General features: G+C 34.8%; 1 protein-coding gene across 5 annotated transcripts; it reads right to left on the reverse strand.

Moving 5' to 3' along the window:
- Positions 1 to 264: 264 nt before the first annotated feature.
- Positions 265 to 18210, reverse strand: LOC111020692 (MAP3K epsilon protein kinase 1). 5 transcript variants are annotated; one of them, XM_088127843.1, is made up of 24 exons: positions 17836 to 18205; positions 17042 to 17176; positions 15928 to 15948; positions 15591 to 15664; positions 15407 to 15497; positions 15242 to 15325; positions 14259 to 14360; positions 13889 to 14020; positions 12336 to 12407; positions 8743 to 8846; positions 7808 to 7910; positions 7329 to 7703; positions 6254 to 6589; positions 6123 to 6167; positions 5732 to 5911; positions 5557 to 5640; positions 4945 to 5036; positions 4781 to 4864; positions 3393 to 4189; positions 2678 to 3066; positions 2446 to 2580; positions 1406 to 1812; positions 876 to 990; positions 265 to 659 (listed from the first exon to the last, which is right to left on the reverse strand). In XM_088127843.1, the coding sequence occupies exons 1-24, from the start codon at positions 17893 to 17895 to the stop codon at positions 483 to 485; spliced, it is 4194 nt and encodes a 1397-aa protein (XP_087983969.1). In that variant the 5' UTR covers positions 17896 to 18205; the 3' UTR covers positions 265 to 482. The 5 variants fall into 5 exon arrangements, 4 of the variants coding, with proteins under 4 accessions (XP_087983969.1, XP_087983968.1, XP_087983967.1 ...); XM_088127842.1 differs by having other exon boundaries at positions 7799 to 7910; XM_088127841.1 differs by having other exon boundaries at positions 7329 to 7715; positions 7799 to 7910.
- Between the last annotated feature and the right edge of the window lie 4031 nt (positions 18211 to 22241).

Raw genomic sequence — 22241 nt, forward strand, 5'->3', positions numbered from 1 at the left:
CAATATTAAACATTAAAAATAAAAATCATTATATAATGTTAGAACATTAAACAAATGTTGGTACATCGACCATATGGACAAAATTTTAGAAGTTCACAAAAGTTTACGTATCAAATTGACATTTTTTGAGGTACAAAGATCAAATAAGCACCATCCTTGTAACTTGAACTTATGTGAAAAAATATTAGAAACATTTATGAAACACATACTCAAACACTATGTTTAACATATATATATATATATATATATATATAATCATCATCATAAAAAATGAGATTTAATATGAAGACAAACAATGCACTCATACAATGCCCATCATTCTAAAATCCAGTTTGTGAACAAGCCAACCAAATGGAGGCAATCCCCCCAAGAGGGAGGGACATTAGAAGACGAGGCAAAAAAATTAATTAAAAGAAAAAGAGATACTTTTAACAGCATACATACATACACATACAAGGGGAAGGGTCCTAAATACTAAGCTCTTACAAAACGGTGTTAATGTGAAGTGCTTTAAGCAGAGATGTAGCCATTTGCTTCACCAACACTTGCCCGCCAGACCGTTGCCCGTCTCTGCGTTCCTCAATCAAATTCTGAAGTTTATGAGGTAAATCATTCTCCACAATCAATTGCTTGGGTCGTGGATGATGCTCATATACAGCCTGCCAGATGAAACATTAGGCATTCCAAATTCAAATCAAAAGTAAAACTATGATTGACGTTCATGTTATATTAAAAGTCTGCTATGAAATCCTTAAAAAGGCATAACCAATACTGCACAACTAATGTGAGTATAGCTCAATGCTTATTAGTAATCTTCTATAAAACCCACTGCCATATTTATGATGCCTATATTCACAAAAACAAATATCTCTTACCTTTATCAGTTTAAGCAGATTAAGCCGAGCAATTGCATCCTGATGATCCAGCCTTGCTATAAGCAATGGTGTCAAACCATTGACAGCCAATGTCGTATTTATTCGGGACGATTTTCTGCCATTTGAAGTAGATGTCCAGTTAATATTTGTAGCAGCAGAAATATCAAAGGTAGGTAATGAAACTAGTGTTTGCAGCACCCAAATTTCCAGTATTTGGTATTACATTTGTAACCTTTGCATTCTCCTCTCTGGTGAGAGGCAGGAAATTATTCTTAGGGGATGGAACAATATGACCAGTGATTTTATTCCATTTGATGTACAAAAGAGAAATTAAAAACCATGTTTTTAACTATGCCTCTAAAATTTAGGAGGGGATGGCCACATTGAATTATTTTTCCAGGGGCAGGGGAGAGTGGGCATCGTAACTATGAATCGAAAAAAGAAAGCAGCCTATAGGATGACAAGTAAAAATAGAATCATTATCAAAAATTTTGGGCAACAATAAACCAAACAGATAAAAGGGAACATACGTGATAATTTTCAAGAAAGGCTCCAATATATGCACAAAATGTTGTTCTGGGCAGCACTGGAAAAACTTAACCAATTTCTGAACTGCATCCTTTTTCAGCAAAGCTTGTTCAACTTTTCGGTTGTCATTGTCATGAGCCAAGCAAACAGCAATGGAATCCAATGCTGTGACAGACCACAGCTCATCCTCAAGAAGGCTCAAATATACATCCAACCCACCGTGGGCTCTTAACTGCTCCCTAGAATTACGAGATGCATGGGCCATATCACACAGTAGAGGCAATGCATATTGTTTCAGAGGAGAGTCTGAAATTATAAAATGCATTAAGTGTGGAATAATTCCATTTTCAGCTGCATGTTCTTGTCTCCTCTTATTTATCTTGCACAAATTGAATAGTGCACTGAGGACCTACAGAGAAAAACACAGCAGGAAGCTTGGGTAAGAAATTTAAGTTAACACGACACAAGTATATGTGTTTTTTTATTTTTTTGAGATAAAGTATATACGTTTCTTGGAGAGAATGTTGTCACAGATCTACAAAGAGGACAAAAAAAGGTTTGCAGTCGATTATTTTAAAATTTAGGGCCCGAGCCTAAGAGATATTCACCCTCTTTCTTCGGGGCCTAAAAAATCAACTGAATATAAGAGGTTTTCGTTTATGAAACTTCCCCATATCCGTACATACACAAGGGGTCATTGCTCGGTGGAAGTTACGTGCCATGTAGCTTGAACCCAAGACCCCTTGAGGCCCCAAGCCACCAAGCTTGGGGACATGTTCCAAGTATTTATTAAGCACATAATGTGTACATAAGACTTGGGTAAATCATGTTAAAATAGATCAATATATTAACAAATACCTTAAAAATTGGCAAATTCAGATGTATTTCGTGAATATGATCTTATTTGGTGTTATATAGTTCAAATTAAAAAAGTTCATTCTTCGATGAGATTTTTTCTTATCAGGGAAAAAAATAATAATAATAAAAAAGAGAGTACCAATACAAGTACATTGTCTAAACAATTAAGGAAAAGTAAGCATACCTCAGTATGTATTTGTGATACCAGAGACCCTTCTTTGAGTTCAAGGTTCGGGATCAAATATTTAATTGCATCTGCTCGCTGAAGATTTTCTAAGCAGTTTGGATCTGTTGATAGATGATTTACACACTTCAGTATCTACAAAAGGAAAAATAAAAGGAAGCACAGTTAGTAGAAACCAACTGGGACAAATAACCAGATCAATGAATGAATGAAAAGATTTACCCTCACGTACCTTCAAGAGAATTGGGGGTTCTACCCTATTGAACATCTGGAAAAGGCGACTAAGCAAGCTTTGGCTACACATATATGACTTCACAGTTGTATCTGCCTGAGCAAACTCAAGCAGAAGATCTGCCACCTTTGCCAGGTATTCCTTTGCAACATCAGCGTTCAGAGTTGAAACCATGTGCGAAAGAAGTCCAGAGGATGTTGCACTCCCTGGTCTAGCATTTAAAACGCCTGAACCAGAAAGTACCCCAGATGCTGTCTGTGAAGCAATTCCAGATGTGGAGGCAGCTCCTTCATTCAATACCTGAGGTCCTACCTTCTTTGTCACCGTTTTATGAGAAACCTTAGAAGTGGAGTCAAGATTTGCATTGTCTTTTCCACGTTGAGAAACATCTGGGATGAAAAGAATTACAATCAGTTTTATTTGAAAGATACTCTCAAGCTACTTAAAAATTAAAATATTGTCTCTAATAACTGCAAGCGTTGTCTAAGAAAACTTTCAAAAGATCTAATAATCACTAGCCCAAGAGCACTCTGTAAACTGTTAAGATGCCCGCGAAGGGCTTGTCCCCAATCGTTGTAGTGCACCTAAGTTCAATCTCTATTTCTATGATGAGCAATAGAAACTCTCACGGTTTGATAATATCAACTCCATTGCACACATAATTGACTTGTCTTGTCCAGAGGAAGTTAAAATAAAGGTTCATAGAGATATTCACCAGCGAATTCTGCCATTAAAAAATCAGGCTCGCTATTTGTCTTCTTTTCATTAGATGCATGCAATAGAGGCATTATAGTTTCATGTCTCTCCAACCCAGAAAGGTGGCGCATGTACTCAAGCTGACCGGAAAGATGTCGAGAGGGAGGTTCTTTGTCCAACAGACTTAAAAGGGGCCGAACTTGCTCTTGCTGAGTAGCCAATGATGTAGGAAATCCATTAGACACAGGTTCCACCAATTTTGGAGCCCTATCTGTGGAAGTCCTGTTAGACGGGTCCTTGGTTGCTAAATTTACAACTTTTTCTAATGATACTAGGTCTGACGATTTAGGAGTTCCCAAAGCTTCATTTAAGGTATTGCTGGATTGAGGCCTATCAGCATCCATGGAAAAGTGTCGATGATCGGATTGATTGGCATCTGATCTTTGAGAATGTGAAGTTGAAGCCCTAGAAGGTTCTGGTGTTCCAGTAGATGGGTGATGATCAACTATTCCATGCCTGACCTTCAAAATATCAGGCTGATCAGGTGCAGGAAATGAGGCCTCATACTGAGTGAATATAGGGTGGCTAGAATCTAGTTGACCTGAACGTGGCCGTTGAGTTAAGCCATCAACTGGATATCCAGCCCCAACTGTAATGGAAGCTAAGCGAGTTGCCTCATTCAAGCTGTAGAGGGTGTTGATGAGCCTAAGCAGAATTCCATTTTTTGCTGCTATACGGCAGAAATCATTTCTAGGGGTGGAACGCTGGAGCTTAAAGATCTGCCACATTCCATCAATAGCTAGGTGAACCATTTCCCTAGAAATATAATATTTACAAGTTTAACGTGTAAGAAAAGAACATTAGCAAAATCAAATAAAGGATCAGCACGCACATCAGATGGAAATGAATTTAATTTTCAAATGAACAACAAAGCTAATACTAAATTAGCAACTGATTAAACAATTAAACATCAAAATGGGGATAAACTGGGGACCAGATTTAGTGAAAAATGCAGATATGAGGTAACAAATCAAATTTGATTCAATTTTAACTCAAAACTCAAAATAATATCATATTACACGAGGATTTAAAACAACACACTTCATTAATAAGACTTCCCAAATTATAAAGATCAGACTTCAGATGAGAAATTTTTGTTCCATGTTATAGTTAGATTTCTTCTTCATCCTAAGTTCCATCTTTATCTCATGGGAGTACTTTATCAAAAGAAAAAAAGATTCATTATTATGCATATACTACGTATATTTATTCTCCAATCTTAATTGTTCGTATAAAGTTTTCAAATACATAAAATCCCCAATACTGCCAGAAAACACAAACTACTAGTTAACCAGTATGCCTATCATTACTAAAAATACTCTACTGTCGCATATAATATTTACATACCTGTACTTCGCATAATCAGCCTCTAAAAAGCCTACTAAAACAGGTATTCCACGGCATGCAACGAACATTTGCAATGTCAAAGAGCTGAAATATTTTAACAAAAACCCTTGGTAAGAGAGGAAGACGCAGGGTAATAATAACATCACAAAGTTAAAACTTCAAACCTTGATTGACAAAGCTGCTGTAAGAAAGAAGCTGCTTCCATACGAACTTCTCGAGGACGATCAGGAACCGCAAAGCCCATTACCAGAGGAATCTGATAGAATATTGAAGCTCATTCAGTAGTTCTCCAAAAGATAAATCAGAAGGGGAAAAGTAGAACTCTAAACAACTTGGGAGGCTAAAAGACACATCTGATTATGATAGATAAGATCAAGATTTGAAAAATCTTGGAGAGAAAATATAAAATTTCCTAATAATTTCTTTAAAAAATTTGGTTATAACCAATTGAACTTATAATAAAAACATTGAGTGCGATAAATAAAACTAACAAACTCCATTAAATAACAAACCACCTATTCCTGATCCAATAATAGGAACTTAATTCTTAACTGAATATTCAAGCACACATGATTGAAATACTTTCCTCCAATACTCGAGCTATATCAAGTATTCGAGCAAAATGGGAATATGTAAAGTTGCATAAAGGAGCATAAATTCTAACAGAATTTTAAACCAACTGCAGAAATTAGCTTAGTGATGATGTACCAAAGGCCAATCAATGCTATTATTTGATGAACAATGCCAGATGGTAACATTATTTGATAATTACTTACTAGACCAACAAGACAGGCATTTTCTTGGAAGTCGCTGTTATCCTTAACTATCTGATTTATAAGCTGGAGCACGGAACATATAACCTGAAATATTGGGAAATAGACAAATTCTGTAAGGTGGGATTAAGTCAACAAAGAATTAATGATTATAATGAGGTAAATATAAGAACCATACACGTGTTTTAGGAACTTCAAGCAACTCTGTTAAAGGGAGCAGACCATGCTGTGTAACATAAACAATTTTCTGCTCAGGTCTTTGATGAAAGAAAGCAATCAGTTTTTGACAGGTGGATACAATTATATCTTCAGGTTCATCAGGTCTCAATGACCCAACTAATCTGCTGAACTCAACAGCCTACCAAAAGAAACAAGGAAAGATAAGAAATGGAAAACAACAATTCCCTATTTCATGTTCAAGTAAAATAAATTACACTTGTTTTCCATTAGGAATATACAAAATCATACATAAACAGAACACGAACAGATAACTTAAAAAGCCAATTCAATCACTACATTCATAAGAATCGGAATGAATTAGTTTCCTAGAGTAAAAAAAAAACTAGTACCTGCAAGGGGAAAAGATTTTCTCCGGGCAACTTCTCATCAAAAACCTGATTACAAAAATCAGAAGACTATCAGCTGTGGAGTAAATCAAGAGTGTATTAGAATGCTAACGCCACTGTAACATCATGCATACCAGACCATCAATATCAATATCATCATCCTTTAAAACACCCATCACTAGTCGAAGCAGGTCACCCCCACCATTTGCCTGTCCCATTTCATTTTCCATTTGTTTCTGAGCAATCGTAGCCCTCAACTTTGTGGCCAGGTCATTTTTCCCAACATCATTCACTGGCATATTACCTACGTTTGACTGTGGGGTAGATACAGATGTTGATGCCTCTGCAGCTTGATCACCAGGGAGTTTATCTAGAGGTTGAAATAAATCATCCAAGGACGCATCTCCAGGAGTGTCACTAAATTTACTCAGTTCGTTTCCTCCTCCCAAAGCAATCGACATCTTTGAAGCCTTCAAAAATAACAATTCTACAAATCCATAAGTTCATTTTTTTCTGGAGGGGGGAGGTTGTGGTTTAAAGATAATGTAAGGTCTTAAACTTCACAAATGGCATCCTAATCTGTAATCAACCAAAATTAAAATTAAACACTTAAATTCACTTTTCGAGAAACATATGGCAAAAGAAATTACAGTAATATGATGGATCCTAATTCGGAATCAACCATGAGTAGTGACATGGTAGTTTCAGCATACTGTATGCCTAACTAAAGAAATCAAGAGAGGAAAAATGTAAAGGGAGAAAAAAGCTAAAAGAAAAAAAAATCACGTCGATCAAATGAGATGTTATTATATCAATATGAGATAGCTAGAGTTTGTTAGAGTGGTTTGGAAAAACCATTACTAGCAAGAGGTTGCAAATAGTGGAATCATAGAAATAATTAACCAGGTCTCTCAGATGCTTACTATATCCATGCATTTCCTCTTCAACAACACTGACAGTCAGCATAATACCATAATTTTATAGCAAAAATTCTAGCACCTATTGAAGACAATTGCTAGATGGAAAAACAGAATTTCAGCATATCTACTACCAAATGTGCCAATAGGTGCACTGAGACCATTTAGGAAATTACCACAAGCCATGCGTTAACAAAATTAACTTCAACAATAGATCATGAGAAATGTTTAAGTAACAATTATGTCAACTCATCTATTTATAACTAGCAAAGTAAGTAATCTACAACTATACCTTTTGAAAATTATTATCTTGACTTTCAGGTCCAAAACCGAATGGTCTACTTCCAGATGTAGAAGTTTCTTTCTCTCCATGTTTTCTAGAAACATCTTTCCTTAATTCTGGGGGCGGCACTTCAGCATTCATAACCACTTCTTCACGGACTCTATTTTGAGATTCGTCAAATTCAATTGGCGTAGAGGTAGCAAGTCTGCCAGAACCAGTCAGAAGAGATGAATTTTCATGAATGGATAAGGTGGGAACTTGATCCAGTAGGGTATCTTCTTCTAAGCTTTCTCTTTCCTCAACAAAATTAGGACCTGAAGCAAAATTTTTCTGGGACTTGCTTGCATCAATGGCAACATCTGATGACAACGCCTTCCTGGAATCCTGGAAACATGACTACCGAACTTACCACAGATGAAACAATTCAAAAGCAACTTTGAAGAATGTTGAATTCATAGCAAAGTAACTCTAGTATATACAGCTCTCACAGAATCAGCAACTTCATTTTTCTCCACCGAAGAGCTTTCACGAGAGTTCTGATTATCTCCATTAGAAATTTCTGCTTCTGTCGACCCATCTTCTTGAATGTTTCTGCCATAAGGAAAAGTAAATATATTAATAATCACAGTTTTGAATGGCCACCGTAGTGAAGATGCCATGTTTTTTCTAAGAAATAAATTTCATGCACAATCTCTATCACCGAAGATTAATTAGTGTGTCAAACTGGCAAGTCCATGTCTTGTCCAAAATACACAAACCTGGGTCAGGGAAGTTGGCATACCTGGCTCCTGGGACAGTAGCCTATGACCAAGCCTAAATAGCTGCAGTGCCTAAAAGTTCTATCTACCAACCGCCCATTCCCCATCCCACCCCCAAACACACAGAAAAAGGGCAAAGGTATGGGGCAAGATACAGAGAACAGCATCTATGGAAAAGAAAACAAGCATCTAAAGGGTTGTTACATAACGGTCACATTTCTTGTTTCTGTTTCCTCCTTTTTAATAAAGAATAATAGAATTTCACGACCCTCGACACCCATGGATTCAAGAGTGATAAAATAAAATAAGATCTTTATTTATGCTGTAACAAATTGGAAGCGGGAACTAGAAACAAAAAACTTATTTTCGTTGTTTCCAAATTCCTATCTAATTTTGAAATGTTTCTAAAAATGAGAAAGAATAAACATAAATAATTGTCAAATATTTAGGTTTCTTAATAAAATTGGAAACGAGAAACAAAAAACGGGAACGTTATTAAACTAGTCCTAACTTTTTAATAGTCCTTTTTATTTCAAACTATTGGGGCTCAAGCATGTTAAACTACTTCCATTGTTTCTGACAGAATATAGCTAAGAACTTGCTAATAATAGAAGTTGTCATTCATTTCCCAATGTTTTAAATTAAAACAAAACGCTAATGACTACCTCAATGTGCCACTATGACGAAGAGAAGACTGCAAAGCCCGTCGACAGTTCTGTATCCAAGGATGAGAAAGCAAAGTTTTCGCATCAGGTCTTTGCCTAGCATCCTGCACAATGAGTTGATATCAAATAATTCATCAGCTACAAAATAGACAAACAAAGAGATGTATTTCCCTCCCATGATCCCATTTTAAAGAAGATAGGATAAAACCAAAAAGGAGAACACCAAAGCCTTGAAATTAGAAATTATATACAATAAATCCGATAGTAAAAGCATACCATCAATACCCAAACAAAAAAGACGTTGGAAGTTGCTTGGTAAAAGATTCACGATTACGGAACGGCAAACTTTTTAACAAGACGTTTTTGTTAAGACTTTTTCAAGAAAAATCCAGTTTTACTAGTAGTGAGCTTATTGCATTTGAGGAATTGACATGCATTGATGATCCATTATCAAAATTTACTATTAGTTAGCTTATTAGTGCGTTAGAGGAACTAGGTCCCCTGATAAAGCCATCTCACCTGGAAATTTTAGAGCTTGATGGAGGGATGACAAACTTCTTTAACAATCAAGACAACAATATTGTTCTTAGAGATATGTAATATGTATTCATGTGGTTTTTAAGATTTATCACTATATCACCACAGGAAAAATATGTATTCATATGTGGCCTACAGATGGATTTTTTTCTAACAAGAAACAAAACCATTCATTGAAAAGATGAAAAGAAATAGAGTTGCACTCCATATGTATTATATTCCAGCAGGACCACGATTATCATTCCGACTGTATGACATTGGAGTTCACTTTATTCCACGGAAAGTATTCTTTCCCCTGGGGACAAGTTCGTGACTATTTTCCTTGACCACGTTAGATGAAAAATTCCTTCACAGGTGGGATGCTGGCCAGCTTATGGTGCATCCAGTTGGGGTGTAACTCCAACCTTTTTTTTTTTTTTTTAATAAGAAACAAACCAAATTGTATAAACAAAAGAACAAAAGAACAGCCTAAGGACAAGGGACAAGGAGACCCTTTCCGAAATGGAAACTATGAGAGGATAGCCCTCCAATCCTGCAAAAATATAGAAAGGCTATGATTACAAAAGAATTTTCTACTTGTGTGACACCACCAAGAAGCATTAATATGAATAATATTACAGAACAACTCAAAAGACTTTAGCCTTGTCCTCAAAATAAAGGAGATTTCCTTTTTCACAATAGAGCTTTAAGGGCACAATGCCATAGCACTTGGACCTTGCTTTTAAAGGACCAACCAAGACAGCATTCAATCATCCAATCTTCAATACGTCCGGGCAAACAAATAAAGAGATCAAACACCTCAAACAAAAAAATACTAACCGTTTCAGCAAAGGGGCCAGAAGGGGAGGGATTCCAATCTGGGCATCTAACTTGCAGTTTCTTAGCCATATTCAAAGATCGGAGAGCAATCGACCAAAGGAAAACTTTGACATTCATGGTAATATTATTCTTCCAAAATCCGTTAATCAGAGGGGTACAGAACTTTGAAGGAACACTCATGAGCTGCAGGAAGGTCGACTTCGTAGAAAAGTTCCCATCCTTTTCCAAAGACCAAATAAGTTTATCAGGCGCTTTCCCTAACACAACGGATCCAGAGACTGAACCAGAGTAACTCAACTGGCCATTTCTCTCTCAAAAAGACCTCTTCTCAAGCTTGCTGCTTTGCATTCAAACAATCATCTATGGAAGCCCCCTGTTTCAAAGATACTACAAAGAGATCTGGGAAGACTTGTGCAATAGGATCTTCACACACCCAATGATCAATCCAGAACCTGATTCTCCTACCATGACCTACCTTAAACTGCATAAACTTCGGAAAAAAAAAAACACTATTCTTGGCTACATCGAACCAAGGTCTCCCTTGAGCTACCCCTTTTGGAGGGTTTGGCAGCCATCCAAAAGAATCCACTCCATAAATACTAACAATAACCCTTCTCCATAAAGCTTTATCTTCTTGAGTAAAACTTATTCCTATGCGTAAAAGCACCAATGCCTAAGCCTTCGAACTTAACAGGTATGGAGGTTTGCTCCCAATTCTCCGACAAGGATGCGAGGAGCCACCTTCTCAAAAGAAATCTCTAACCACCTTGTCCATTCCATTTCTCTTGTAATACTCATCGAGGCTTTAAGGAGTGACAAATAGAAAATTGGTAGACTAATCAGAGTGACAAATAGAAAATTGGTAGACTATTCAAAACAGATTGAGCCAAGGTTAACCTTCCTCCTTTAGAAGAGGAGGAGCTTCTTCCATTTATTTAATTTTTGGGTGAACTTCTCCGCCACAAGTCGCCAAAAAGCAATCCTCCGATAACGTGTAACTAACAACTGTTTCCTTCCAATTCACCACTCGCACTTCCTTAGGGATCGAAACATCATTATTTTCAGACGCATGCCGAGGCATAGGAGGAACCTCAAACTATGTCGGCAAAAAGTAGTACTTCATCAAGGATCATTAGACGGAGGCTCAGCTATCTTCGTTTTTTTGCCGTTCATAACCTCAAGAACTAGTCTTTTGAAAGAAACCCAACCATTGGAGTCGACTCCTACCGAAACCACCAGATTTCATTTTCCTCCCCCATTAAAAACCTTGGTAATTTCCATGAAACTTCCTCACTTGTTATTGGTCGTTTGCATCCAAATGAAGCCATCACTATGGTCCATTTTTTCTGAAAAACTTGTGTCTAAGGCGCGAGCAACAACTCATCCAAATCGTCAACTAGCCAAACAGTTATCACCTCAACCAAAATCGTGAAAACTCTCTTAAGATTGACTTAAAAAAACCTTCCTTTCTTCTCCGAGTCAAACAACCGGAAAACCTTTTGTTCGCAATCTTTACTGAACTCCTAGAACCCATTATGAGAAGGAGAACCTTCGTCATTTCGATGGGAACTGAGACCCACTGGAGGGAGAAAGGAGGGAGCGTAGGAAGTCATCACCACTGCTAATCCTCAACAATAGTGTAACTCCAACCTTTTCATTTTTTTTAGTACAACAAATAGGCCTGGGAGGATTTGAACTCATGACCTCGGTCAGAGACAGATGTCAATTACCGCTGAGCTAAGCTCATTTTCCACCTTTTCGTTATTTTTTTATTTTTAATTTTTTAAATAGCATCGTAAAAGAGATGCTATCCAAAAGCACATTGGTCAATTAAAAGGAATCGAGCTTACGAAAGTTGATTTTTCACTTTCGACTTCAATTACCTCAAGTTTTAGATTAGATTCCTTTAGTTTAGATTGTTGATAGTGGGGTAACTTTGTATGGTTAAAACATGCTTGAAGTGTACTGCAAACATGATGTTCATACCAGACAAATTCAAACACTTGGAAGTTAAAAGACCTGCAATATAATTTTTTTGCCTTCTCAGACACCTTATAGAATTTCCTAAAAATTAAAAGAACAGTTTCTTCTTCTTCTTCTTCTTTTTATTTTTTATTTTTTATTTTTTATTTTTTATTTTTTTGTGGTTGCTGGAAGCGGAAAAAAATAACAAAGCCCTGGAAAGCAGATATTAGAACATGAAAATTAGTTCATTCAATAATAGAATCCCGGCAAACCTTCTTAAAGCACTGGCGCAGGAAATCAGTGATGTCTGGTGATAAGCTATCTGGAATTGGAGGATGCTTGTCCTGGAAGATTGGTGAGGTAGTACAAGGACAACAGAAGGAAAATATTTATCAGCAAGGTCAATGTCCAAACCAATTATAAATAAATGTTTGCATCATGACAAAAAAATACATCCCGCCTGAAGTCTAGTTTATTTTTTAAACAAAATTTTAAGTTGCAAACAAGTGAAGAGCCAAAAAACAATAATAACAATAAAGGTAAACCTTTAAGCTTTCTCCTATTCCTAATGCCTCTGTTTCTCAGTTTTGGGACTACAGTTCTAGTGCTTGGCACATTGAAACTAGGAGATCCCTAAAAGATGATGAATTTATAGTTTTCAGCCTTGCTAGCCTTACTTAGCTTGGCTTCGGTCAGAGATGAAGTTGACAGTAGGCGTTGGTCCTTGGAACTTTCCGGCGGCTTTTCGATTGCCTCTCTATGTAAACAACATAACTCTTCATCCTTGCCTAAGGATTTGTTCGGTGCTCCGTGGAATTCTAAAAGCCCAAAGAGAGTTAATGTTCTCATATGGATTCTCCTCTTCGACAAAGTTAATACAGTTAATACAATGGATGTTCTTCAAAGAAAGAACCCTTCAATGGTTTTATTTCCTTCCATTTGCTCACTGTGTGGAAAGTCTTGTGGTATCAGCAACATATATTTTTTCAGTGTTCTTATTCGGCTACTTGCTGGAAGCTTTTCTTTGAGATCTTTGAGGTTTCTTGGGTTTTTGACTTTGAAGTTGCAAAGAATGTTCAATCTTTGTTAATTGGCCTGAGTCTTGCATCAAAGGCGGGCGGGTCTTCTTTCGTGTAATGGAGTCAAAGTTTTGCTGTCCGACATTTGGTTCGAGAGAAATCAAAGGCTTTTAAGGGGAAACGAAGAGATTCGGTTGAAGTTTTCTACCTAGCAAAGCTTAAGGCTTCTCAATGGTGTGCTCTTTCCAATGTTTTTATTAATTATTCTTGAGTATGATTTGTTCTAACTGGAAGGCTTTTATAACTCCCTCTTAGCTTTTGTTTACTGTTCTGTTTGCTGCTTTGTTTACTGTTTTATTTACATTCTCACTCCTTCGGGGGTTTTTATCTTTGAACAATTTTATGTTCTTTCATTAAATCAATGAAAAGTTCGTTTCTTGTTAAAAATAAATAAATAAATAAAGGTAAACCCCAATGATTCTTTCAAGAACCCTCCCCAATTTGTGTTACACCCAGGGTCTAGTAAATGAAGTAGTTTCAATAAACATAAATTGAAAATCTGAGTAAGTTGAGGCTTCTGACCAGTAGGCTATAATAGGGTTATTATAAGAGCTTGAGTCCATGAATATTGCATGCACACACACGTGTTTAAGACAATTTTTATTTAAAAAAACAATTAAGAAGATATAACACAGAGTTAAAGAACAACTACGATGGAATGAAATGAAAAAACTTAAACATTCCTTCTCCAAGAAAAGACAGTACACACCATGAATCTAAGGTGGCATGAATAGAAGACATTATACCTGTACAATGCGAAAAAGAGCAGGCATAGGCTGTAGATCATAATACGGAGGTACACATGTAAGTAGTTCAATCACAGTACAGCCAACACTCCATATGTCGGAAGCAGCACAAACTCCTGACATTTCAATTACCTGTAACAGCAGTTTCATCAAAAGGTTGTCAAGTTAAACTTTTTAAAAGAATCAAAGGAGAGTTGAAACAAAATATCTCAGGCTTAGTTATTTCAAAAAATTCAAGGCCATTAAGAACTTCTCATTATTATGTAGGCCGTTCAATGAAATTTCAAACTTTCAGAGCAGCGTAAAGAAACTAAAAATTTTATAAAGAAAAATGAAAGTGAAATCTCACCATGTGGAATTTAATTCATACCTCAGGAGCCATCCAATAAGGTGTTCCAACGACTGAATGCGTATTGACATCAGCCTCCGTTAATTTCGTTGCAACACCAAAATCAGCAAGCTTTACAAGACCCTGCTTGTAAATATAGCAATAACCTTTTCAAATTTAGTACAGCCAAGAAAAGTCTGAAGAAACACGCATACAAACAAAGGATAAGATACAACATAGACACTGTGAATTCTAATTGATCAAATCAATGGGAAAGGGGTGAACTTACTTGTGAACAAATGCAAGTTTAGGTTTGAGTGAAAACTCAACAATGGAGTTCTTGACTACTTCAAATGAGTTTACGATCTTTAGTTTTGTGTTCAACAATAATGTAAGAAAATTTTAATATGAGAAGTTTCGTATTAGCATTTAATTTCTTAATTTGGGATGTTTGGTTTTTCTCTTGAGGAGTCTCGGCTTTGTAACTTTTCAAATACCACTGAGAAGTTGTCTTTATCAAAAGCCAACTTAGATGTAGAAAAAATATCACACCCAACTACCTTCAATTGTTGAAATAACACTTGCCACATTTTGGCCAAGTGGAAATTAATGTAGAGAATGCACAACCAACCTTTTAAACTAGCAGTTTTCTAATATGTCAAAGTACAAATCCAACCTAACTCAACTCTATTGATATTAAAGGTTGCGGTATATCTTCATAGATATTTCATGGACCAGAGCATATGCACGCACCAAGCCAATGGCCCAATGAGAAGGCAATTTCTTCTGTACTATAGCCTCACTATGATATAAATGATTAGAAAGCTCTCATTGTTTAGTATTTGGGAGAGAGGTGAGCTCCACCCTCTACCCCTAGGCTGTTCTCACTTTTCGCTTTTTTGTTAACATATTGTTTGAGAGAGAGAGAGAGAGAGAGAGAAGGCAATTTCTTGGATAAAATATGTAAAGGCTAGACATAACGTAACCCTTAAGATAAATTACTGAAGTGTGTGAATTAAACTTGCCTCTTTAGTGGTCAGTATGTTTGCACCCTTGATATCCCGATGAATTACACCCTGCTCATGTAGATAAACCAAGCCTTCCAAAACCTGTTTTATGATAGTATATCACACATTAAATCGTGCCACTGAAATGGTCAAAAGAAAGGACAATGATAGGAATTTTAAAACCTGAGAAATGTAAACAGCAACCAATGATTCTGGAAAAGGTCCAAATTTATTTGGCTTGATAATGTTGGCAAGTGATCCGTTCTCCACATACCTGTAAAATCCTCCCCAAATAAGTTGTATGAAATACCCAATTAAAGCCTTGAACTAGTTAAAAAAATAATTAAAAAAAAAAAGCCTCACTCACTCGAGTATTATGTGAAGGTGAGTCTTTGTTTTTAGAGATCCAAGATACTTCACAATGTTTTTGTGGTTCAAATTCTACAAAATTGGAACAGTCTCAGATAGAAATGGACACAAACTCCAAATGACAAAAATGATTTCGGTGCCATGAAACCAAGTAAACCCATGTATGATATAACAGTCCAGCTTCAGCACAAATGGAACTTTCCTTAAAGCAATAGAAAAAGACCGGAAGGAAAAGGAAAAAATGAATGTGGAAAGCGTAAACGGTATAAACATTATGTATTTTAGTATGAGAATGCAAAGAAACCTAAAAGTAAATCTGGTGGAGAGAAAGGTACCTTCAGTAAGTCAATCTCTTGCTGAAAATCATCATTACGTCCCACCAACAATTGAACAGCAAGAAAGGGAAAAAAAAAGGTCTAGTGAGGGCAATTGAATATGATCAAGGAAAATATATTAAAAAGGAAAACAAAGCCGACTACCACACTTACATGAAATTTCAACTTATATGATACTAGTGCCTCAAAGAAGAATTCATCTAAAATACCACAGAGTAATGACTTCACAATACTACTAACGTATCTGAACTTGACAGACTTGGAATTACATTTAGTTGATACTTTTGCATTAAAAAAATCATAACTATTACTAATACATCCCGGAGCAATGAGTGCATGGAATAAAAAATTTTCCATCGATCAAAGAACTCAACATCAATTATGAGATTCGTTTCAGAAAATTAGAAGGCAAAAAAACATTAAAAATCCTGATGGCAATATTCTTTTCGAAATGACATAGAATGCCATAAAAATATCAAAATTACTGAAATATGTAAGCAAAATAAAGGAAGAGATCATACAAAAAAGTCCATGAAGATAAGGGATCCTCACTCAAAAAGAGGGGATAACAAGAAACTCCTGCAGTCTAAATTAATCGAGCCGGTGGCAGTCACCAAAAAAGAAAGTAAAAACAATTAGCATAAAGCACTCCAGCTACATGTGATGTACTATAATCTCCAAAAAATTACAAGAGTTCCCTACTTCTGTCATTAAAAATGAAGTGTTTCCAAGTCAATGTCATGTATCTGCCACTGCTTTTTAGAGTAAAAGTTTCAGAATCATTTGACATTAGAGATTACAAAAGTTCCTACTTTTGTCATTAAAAATGAAGTGTTTCTAAGTCAATGTCATGTATGTGCCACTGCTTCTTAGAGTAAAAGTTTCAGAATCATTTGACAGTACTCCATTTCCTTAATTCAAAAGAGGGAGGATATTTTGAAGTCGAAGAAAATTTGACCCCAACCCAATGGGTTCAGATCTTCAATGAAACAGATGAATCCTCGAAGACACGAGAACAATAAGACTAAACTTTCACTTTAGTTTCTGCATTTAGCAACATAAGATTTTTTATTCAGCAAGATAATACGTCTTGATCAAAGAGACGTGATCAAACCATGATAATGTTGAGATCCTCTTGAGCAATATTCTCCAAGGAAACTTGTTTGATAGCAACAAAGTCCCCATTCTCCAAATCCAGACCCTTATAAACTCGCCCATATGCTCCTTTTCCAATCTCATCTCCAAGCATCTGCACCAAGAATTCACATTAAAACCTTTAACCACTGACCACATTAGGAATTTGAAATATTATCCACATGAACAAAGTAAACTTAAACCCTTGACTACATATTCTGATAAATAAAAGAAAGAAGAACCCCGTTGTTCGTCGGAATTTTAATTTAAACTAAAAAACCATGACTCTGCGTAATAAATTTACTTATTTTGCTTCATTAAACGTCCAGCAAGGCACCATTTCGTTCAGTGACCAAAAACGAATTTCAAAAATTAACAATTTTGAAAAGCGCAGATAACATTGCAAGGAATTAAGACGCGAAATAAAGTGAACAGCGTACCCAACACATTTCAAAATAAAATTACCGCTAATGGAACCCTGAAACAAATTAAAAATTTAGAATCCTTCTCGCTTCCGAGTACTTCATTTCGTAGCTGACCATCTCCAAAAGCCACCAGCAGGCAACATACACAGAACCACATTCAATTCCGCGCTATATCCTTACCCACATTACGAAGTTAAAGAATCGTTTTATTCATCAATCCAACTTCCAGAAAACATTATCCGCACGCAAACCAAACAAAATTTTTTTAAAAAAAGGCAACAGCAAGAAGAGCCTCATTGTAAGCAAAACCCTATTTAATTAAGAAATTAGCCATCCAGTTCCTACATACATATTTATTATCAAGCGTCTTGGACTTGTGGAACGCAGTCGTCGGAACTTGGCGAGACATGGCGGCCGAATCGGCCTCAGCCCGAGAAGGAACGGACTAGAACAAAGGGTCCATCGGAAGCAAGGGGAGTCGGCCGGAGAAGGTGAAGATTTCCGATCGGAAAACAGTGGTTGGGCGGGAGAAATGAAGAGAGAGAAAAGAGAGGAGAGAGAAAATGAGGGAGAAATTGGACGGAAAACTCGCCCCCGGAGTGGCGGAAAGATCGCGGCGAAGGTGGTGAAGTGACAATATAGATAAATATAATAAACCGACTAAGAGCACTCCAACTCACAGCCTAATGGGCACTCCCGATTCTGGTTCTCTCTTTTTTTTTCCTTTCCTTTCCTTTCCTTTTTTTAATTATAAATTGTTTTTAGTTTTGGTTCTGTGTGTAATTATTATGAAGTTCAAAACGGAAAGAAAAAAAAAGGGGGGGCTGTTTGGGGATGACGAATCATTAAACGTGATTTATAAAATATGATGAAGGGTAATAAAGGAAAAGAAATAAATATGTTAAATGGTCCCTAAAAATTAAGGTTTTTATCAACTTGGTCTCCATCTTTTAAATTTGAACCATTTGGTGTCACTATATTAAAATTTTGAAATTTGTTTAAATGTTGTTAAATTATTGTCTTATTCACATCTTCCGATTCGTGTGCATGCCACTCGGAAAAAAAAAAATAATAAATTGTGTTAATCTCGGATTTTATTGATAAATAGGTTAGATTTTATGTGTGAATTGTCAAGTAGCATTCAAGTGGCATGTTTACGTGTCTAAATATGTTAATGAAATAATGATTTAATGAGACATCAATTTTTTGTTTACTATGTATTAAAAGTTCTTGATTAGACTATCAACATCCCGCCATAGAGAAAAGATCTTGACGTATGGTCCTCTCGATCACCCTTCCCTGGTGCGTTCATGCATCTAAATATTAATAAAACAAATTATTTTAATCATACATCCTTTTTTTTTATAAATATTAACACTTTTTTTAATGACATAATTTAGAATTTTTAATACATCACATTGTAAATTTGAAATTTTAAAAGAAAGGACAAAGTACGATAAATGATGGAAATAAATATCTGAACTTATGAACTTTTAATTAAAACACGACATTTTTCTTTTAACATGTGAGAGTGAGGATTCAAACTCATGGCCTTAATTTTGGTCGGAGATAAATGTCTTAACCAGTTGAGCTATATTGATGTTTAGTTGCAGGCTTGTAGCTAAATTCTCTATGAGTGATATTTTTCACTATGTCATAAGTTATTTGACAATATAATATTGATATACATGAAGCTAGTACACGACAAATCAAAATTCACAAGGATAGAGTTAGTGCATGTAATTTTTTTTTTTTTTGAAGAAGTGATTTCATTAAATTAAGCCACATGGGCAAAATTTGAAGGGAAGTCCCTTTGAACAAGATCTAAAAGCCACGTAGGGAAATAAAACAGCCAAGCATATGTGGCAGAAGGGGAAGTGATCCCCCATTTTGCTAAACCATGGGCAGCACGATTGCATTGACGGGACGAATGGGAAAAGGAAATGAAGGCGAAGTAGCAGGTTAGGGCTTGAATCTCCATCACCCAATTTTGCTCATCTCCCCTTGTGTGTATCTCATTTCGAATCAGTTGAATTGCCAGCAAAGAATCAGATTCGACTTCTAAATGGGTGAAAAGAGTTAGTGCATGTAATTAAGTAGAGCTTTTAAATCTAAATCAAGCATAGTTGACTATATAGTTAAAAATGATCATCATTTCATATAATTCAAGTCAAAGAAGTTCTTACGTGACAAAGACATATTGCCATGTTCAAGTCACATGTTGCTTGAAGCGATCATACTCATATTTAACCAAAAAACAATGTCGGATGAAATTTTTTCCATTCTAATAATAATAACACACACCATATAATCATGATAGAAGATTAAATTTGAGTGCTAAATTGGACCAGGCTTTTGACCATTGAAGGGATGGGAATGGTGTTTTGCTTTAAAAGTTAAAAAGAACTGTCAAAAGTCTAAATTAAGGGTGATTGATTTGAAGCCATCTCAACTTTTCTTTTGCATTTTTTTAATGGAGAAAATTTTACTTTAGAAAAAGCATAAAAAAAAAAATTCAAATTTAGATTTTATACAAAAAGAAAATCATTCCTAAAATCCTCCAACATGTTAAAAAAAAATAAAATACACAAAACATGAGTATCATTTTTTTTAATACAATAAATGAGAGTGAGGATTCGAACTCACAACTCTTTGTTGGAATATGTGTCAATTAATAATAAGTTAAGCTTATGTTAGTCATGTGCACAACTTTTAAAAGTTGTCTAATTGACTGTTTTTTATTATTTACAACTTCAGGAACTTCTCATATCCAACACTCTTCCACGCTAGATTTTATCATGTCGTTCGATTTGCGGATATCTTTCGTATGTTGAATTAGCAACTCCATATCTGAGATATAAGGTCGACATTTTTCTTGCTAACATCCCTACATCAGGTTCATCTCTTTTTCTCGAGTTAATTAAGTTGAACTTACGTCAAATTGGGAGTCCACTTATAGTATAATGAATATGTTATTGTTTTTAGTACAACAAGTGGGGGTGGGGGATCGAACTCACAACTTCTTAACTAGAGATATATGTCAATTAGCGTTGATCCATGCTCGCTTTGGCATGAATATGCTATTATAGACATTAATGCGAAAAAAAATATTAAAGCATCTAATATTTTGTTTATTTTAATAATAAAATAATATACTCAGGGTTATATTTTATGAACTGCATTTATAGTTCAACAATTTATTCAATAAATTTAACTTAAATACGATTCAAATCATCAAACCAAGTCCTGAATTCAAATCTTAACTATTATCCTAAAAAAATATATTCAAGTTGGGTACTTATTGAACAATGTTTTAATAATTGTTGAGTGTTATTTTATTAGAAAAAGAATTAGAAAAAACTATTATTTAAAGAGAAATCAGATGGGAGCCAATTTTCAAAAGAAAAAAAAAGGAGCTGGGTGAATTAGAAAAAAACCATTATGTTAAAAAAAGAAAAAAAATTCATCTATTCTCTCTGCAATATGACTACAAGAATCGTTTGGTGATATTCATGTTTATTATTTTTCATTTTTCGTTTATAAATTTTAGAAACATAAACTTTTAACAATTATTTCCATTTTTCTTTTATATTTTTAAGAAATATTTACAAAATTATGTACAAGTTTTAAAAACAACGAAATCCAATTTCTTGTTTCTTGCTTTTTTTTCATCAGATTTCTATTTTTTTCCAAAACATAAATAAAAATATTATTTCGTCATTCTCGATTTATAAAATAAAATGCATAATAACTATTTAAAAATAGAATATTTAATTAAAAATAATAATTTTCATATAACAAATTTACTTCTTTAATCTAAAATTTGAGGGAACACAAAATATATTCATATTTTTCATCAATAAAAAAAGGAAAGAACAAGAAAAGTTTTATTCGAACTAAGAAACAATAAATAGAAACGTTATCAAATGGACCAATAATTTCTCAAATTTTCTTTTTCGAAGCAACATAATTTCCCAAAGTCTTGGTCATTGCATAGAAACTTTGATAGAGTCAATATTGTCTCCTAAGTAGCCATTTAAATATCTTATTAATGCATTTCTCCAAATAATTCTTTATGGTTGTGCTTAGAAAATAAGAGAGGGGAAGATAAAAATGGAAACTTCTCTAAATATATTACCTACATAACATGCATTTGTTTTTTATGAATTAATTTGTTTTTTCCCAAGGGACAGCTCCTCCTCTACGACCTTTCGATGGGAGCACGAGATTTTTAGGTTGAAATGAGACTTAAGGAAACTTTCATTCGGATAGTAATTGGTGGAATCCATCTCAAACTTAAGGATTATCTCGTTTATCTCTTAAAATCTTTCGTCAATCTAATTCTCATTTTTTATTAGGTTGGACTCACATTTTTTAAATTATTGTTTTACAACTGTTACTACTTCTTGAGATCCATAAATTTTTAATTATTATTTTACAATTATTTATTTATTTATAGTACCAATAATCCTTCTTTATAATAAAAATTCATGGTTGATGGGGTTTTATGATGAGATATTACAATTTTCTATCTAAATGACCAATTATTTAATTATGTTGTTTTTATTAATTAGTGTCAATAAAATCGTTAAAATAAAAATTATTATTATTAAGTAATAAATTAATGTTTATATTAATATTAAAATATTATATCAATGATATTTGACATTAACGATGATTGTTCTAATAAAAATTATATTAGTCTTTTTTAGTTGATGTAATTTTTATTTTAACTATTTATTATTTATTAATATT

Source organism: Momordica charantia (genome assembly GCF_013281855.1).
Source record: "Momordica charantia cultivar OHB3-1 chromosome 8 unlocalized genomic scaffold, Mcharantia_2.0 BLBB01000008.1, whole genome shotgun sequence".
NCBI classification, from domain to species: Eukaryota; Viridiplantae; Streptophyta; class Magnoliopsida; order Cucurbitales; family Cucurbitaceae; genus Momordica; species Momordica charantia.

Excerpts from the sequence above, each read along its gene's own strand:
- LOC111020692 (XM_088127841.1), bottom strand. The coding sequence starts at position 17,895 with ATGTCTCGCCAAGTTCCGACGACTGCGTTCCACAAGTCCAAGACGCTT. Across the intron at positions 7,716-7,798 it reads TTGCTGATTCTGTGAGAGCT|TCATGTTTCCAGGATTCCAG; the intron begins GTATATACTAGA and ends TAAGTTCGGTAG. Across the intron at positions 6,590-7,328 it reads AAGATAATAATTTTCAAAAG|GCTTCAAAGATGTCGATTGC; the intron begins GTATAGTTGTAG and ends TTATTTTTGAAG.